The 3,282-nt window shown below is 64.1% G+C and overlaps 1 protein-coding gene across 1 annotated transcript in view; it reads left to right on the top strand.

Moving 5' to 3' along the window:
- LOC103776251 (forkhead box protein O3-like) overlaps positions 1-1,491 on the top strand; it is an 8,131-nt gene extending 6,640 nt beyond the window's left edge. Inside the window, exon 3 of the mRNA XM_008943750.1 lies at positions 67-1,491. Coding sequence (XP_008941998.1) covers positions 67-1,491 — 1,425 coding nt within the window. The remainder of the gene's footprint in view (positions 1-66) is intronic.
- The last annotated feature ends 1,791 nt before the right edge of the window (positions 1,492-3,282 follow it).

Raw genomic sequence — 3,282 nt, 5'->3', positions numbered from 1 at the left:
CTCCCTCCTGCGCGGGGTGCTGGAGCCGGTGCTGACCATCCCCCCCTGTCCTTGCTGTCCCTGCAGAACTCCATCCGGCACAACCTGTCCCTGCACACCCGCTTCATCCGCGTGCAGAACGAGGGCACGGGCAAGAGCTCCTGGTGGATGCTGAACCCCGAGGGCGGCAAGACGGGGAAGACGCCGCGCCGGCGGGCGGTCTCCATGGACAACAACAGCAAGTTCCTGCGCATCAAGGGCAAGGCCAGCAAGAAGAAGCAGCTGCAGGTGACGCAGGAGCGCGGGGAGGACAGTCCTTCCTCCCAGCAGGCCAAGTGGTCGGAGAGCCCCGCGTCCCACGCCAGCGACGAGTACGACGCCTGGGCGGACTTCAGGACGCGGGCCAACTCCACGGCCAGCACGCTGAGCGGGCGCCTCTCCCCCATCATGTCCAACCACGAGCCCGACGAGCTGGAGGAGGACGACGGGACCCCTTCCTCCCCGCTGATGTACCCCAGCCCCTCCAGCACCATGTCTCCTTCCCTCAGCGCCCGCTGCTCCGTGGAGCTGCCCCGCCTGACCGACCTGACCGGCACCATCAGCCTGAACGAGAGCCTCGGGGAGAGCATGCTGGAAGATCTGCAGGATGGCTACAGCATGAGCCCCTCCCAGCAGCTGCCCCCGGCCGCCCTGCGGCAGCGGAGCTCTAATTTCACCTTCAACTCCAAGTGCTCCACCATGGGGGCTGCCACCAACACGTACTGCGGGACCATCTACAGCCAGCCAGCCATGAGCCTCATGCGCCGCCTGCCCATGCAGACCATCCAGGAGAACAAGCAGGCCACCTTCTCCCCCGTCAGCTCCTACAGGAACGCCTCACTGCAGGACCTGCTCTCCTCCATCTCCTACGCGCACAAGGAGAGCATGGTCCCGGGGGACCTGCCCCTGCCCCAGGCCAGCCCCATGGTGCCGGCCCGTGGCCACAGACACAACCCGCTGCTCTGCGGGGGCGGGGAGCAGGGCTTGTCCTCCTACCCGGCCCACTCGGGCTCTCTCATGAAGAGCAACGCTTTGTACCACCCGTCACCAGCCAGCCACCACCACCACCACCACCCTGCGGTCAACGCCAGTGCCTTAGCTAATCCTGTTAGCCTTATGAGCTTGCCCAGTGACACGTGCAGCATGACGGCCGTGCCGCACCACGGGCACCTGCATCCCTACGCCAATAACCAAGGGGCACACATGAGCTTGCTCGATTCGCTGCAGGGCCCCTACCCGGGGGCCGTCCACCCCCCCGTGTTGGGCCAAGACAGGTTCCCAGCAGACCTGGACCTGGACATGTTCAACGGGAGCCTGGAGTGCGACGTGGAGTCGATCATCCTGAATGACTTTATGGACAGCGACGAGATGGACTTCAACTTCGACTCGGCTCTCCCGCCGCAGAACGGGCTCAACGTGCCCGCCCTGCCTGGGGGACCCCAGCCCACGAACCAGAGCTGGGTGCCCGGGTGATGCCCGCCCTGGGGTGGGGGGCTTGCCACCGAGAAGCCACGAGGGGAACATTGAGACTAACTTTTCTTTTTTCTTTTCCTTTCTCTTCTGCCTTTGTTTGTTAAGACGGGCGAGAGCCATCGGTCTGAGCTTGAGGTTGAACGTGAAACGCAAACCGGAGGGTCAAATGTTGAGGTGGGGGTAGGGACCCCCGCCTCCAGCCCACACGTGTGCCCACTCTGCTGGGCTCTTCTGTGAGCATCCTCTGGAGGACACAGGGCAGGCGGGTGGGATGAGGCAGCCAGAGTCAGGCGGGTCCAGGGGGAGCAGGAAGGGAGAAGTCTTTGCAGATGGCCCCGCTGCCCCGCTGCGATGGTGCGGTGTAGGAGCCCCCCGCGTGGGCACCCTCTTGGGAACAGAGCCCTTTTCTGTGAGCCACTTTGGGAAATGAGTCTTCTAAGGAGAAGTGGGAGGAGCGGGGACCTTTCCTCAGGGCAAGGCAGGGCTCGGCAGGGCTCATCCTCAAATCCTGGGGGAAATGTGAGCTCTGCCAAGCCCACACACCAAGGCCACCTCCACTGCGAGTCTTCTTGTGTGGCTCTGGGCAGGTTCTCTTACCAAGCAGTGAGGAGGAGGGGTTGGTGATGGAGGGAAGGCTGCCCTGGGGACAGCATCTTGGCAGCCCACACCTCCTCAGGAGGCTGGGGGTGCCACGGTCACACCTGCCCATGGGAAAGCTGCAGAACCCTGCCTGGAGCAGGCGTGGGCACGGTGCACAGTGCTGCACGGGGTGGTCCTGCTGGGAGTGAGGGGCTCCTGGCCTGGGTCCCCTGTGCTGGGGGCTCAGGAGCAGCTCACAGGGTCAGGGAGGGACGGGTGTATTTATTTGGTTTCATGCACTCTTTTGCCATTGAGTTTCTGCATCAGAAGGAAGAAAGGGTTGAGTTTAGGGAGAGAAGAGAGGCCGTGGGGGATGCTGATGGCTGCACTCCATTGCATGTCTCGTTTTGGCTCAGCCTTGGCTTTTGGGGTGGAAGCTGGGGGCTGTGATGTGGGTCATCCTGGAGAAGGAGAGGTGTGCGTGCGAGGAGGGGAGGGAGGTGGTGGCCAGGCCTCTGGAGGCAGCGTGGGGCTCACCCTGCCCCAAGCCTGGGTGACACACACGGCTTCCCCCACCTGCAGAGCTCAGGGAAGATGCCCCAGGGCTCCCCGCTGGGGCTGTGGGGCTCCTGGGGAGTGCCTCCAGCCAGCAGCCAGTGTGCCTGCCCCAGAGGCCTCGCTGCCTGTCCTCAGGATGCCAGGAGAGCTGGTCCAGGAGGCTGTCAGCAGGAGGGGTCAGCTCTGCTGCACCCATCTGTCGAGGGCGGGTGCTCCATGAGGGTGAGGACCGTGATCCACACGTGGTCCTGGTGCGTGGGTCCTGCTGCCACCCTGCACACCCATCTGTCGAGGTCGGGTGCTCCATGAGGGTGAGGACCGTGATCCACACGTGGTCCTGGTGCGTGGGTCCTGCTGCCACCCTGCACAGCTGGGGTGGGGATCCCTGCTGCCTGGGGCAATGGGGTTTTGGAGTGGGGCAGCCAGGCAGGCGGATGGGCATCTGGAGTGGCTGCTCCAGAGGAGATGGAGGGGCTGGGAGGAGAGGCTGTGGGAGCTGCTGCTCTGTCCCACGGGACTCTCTTCCCAGTCTCTGTTTCCTGGAGGCCATGGGCTATATACCCCCACCCCTGGGTGGCAGCAAGGGTTAGCTCACTGAACCAGCACGTTTTCCCAGCCCAGCTCTTCCCTTCTCACTCCAGCACCACCTTCTCC

The sequence above is a fragment of the Merops nubicus genome, unplaced genomic scaffold (assembly GCF_000691845.1).
Source record: "Merops nubicus isolate BGI_N331 unplaced genomic scaffold, ASM69184v1 scaffold3417, whole genome shotgun sequence".
NCBI classification, from domain to species: domain Eukaryota; kingdom Metazoa; phylum Chordata; class Aves; order Coraciiformes; family Meropidae; genus Merops; species Merops nubicus.
The sequence above is the reverse complement of the archived record's forward strand: the minus strand, read 5'-3'. Positions and strand labels throughout refer to the sequence as shown.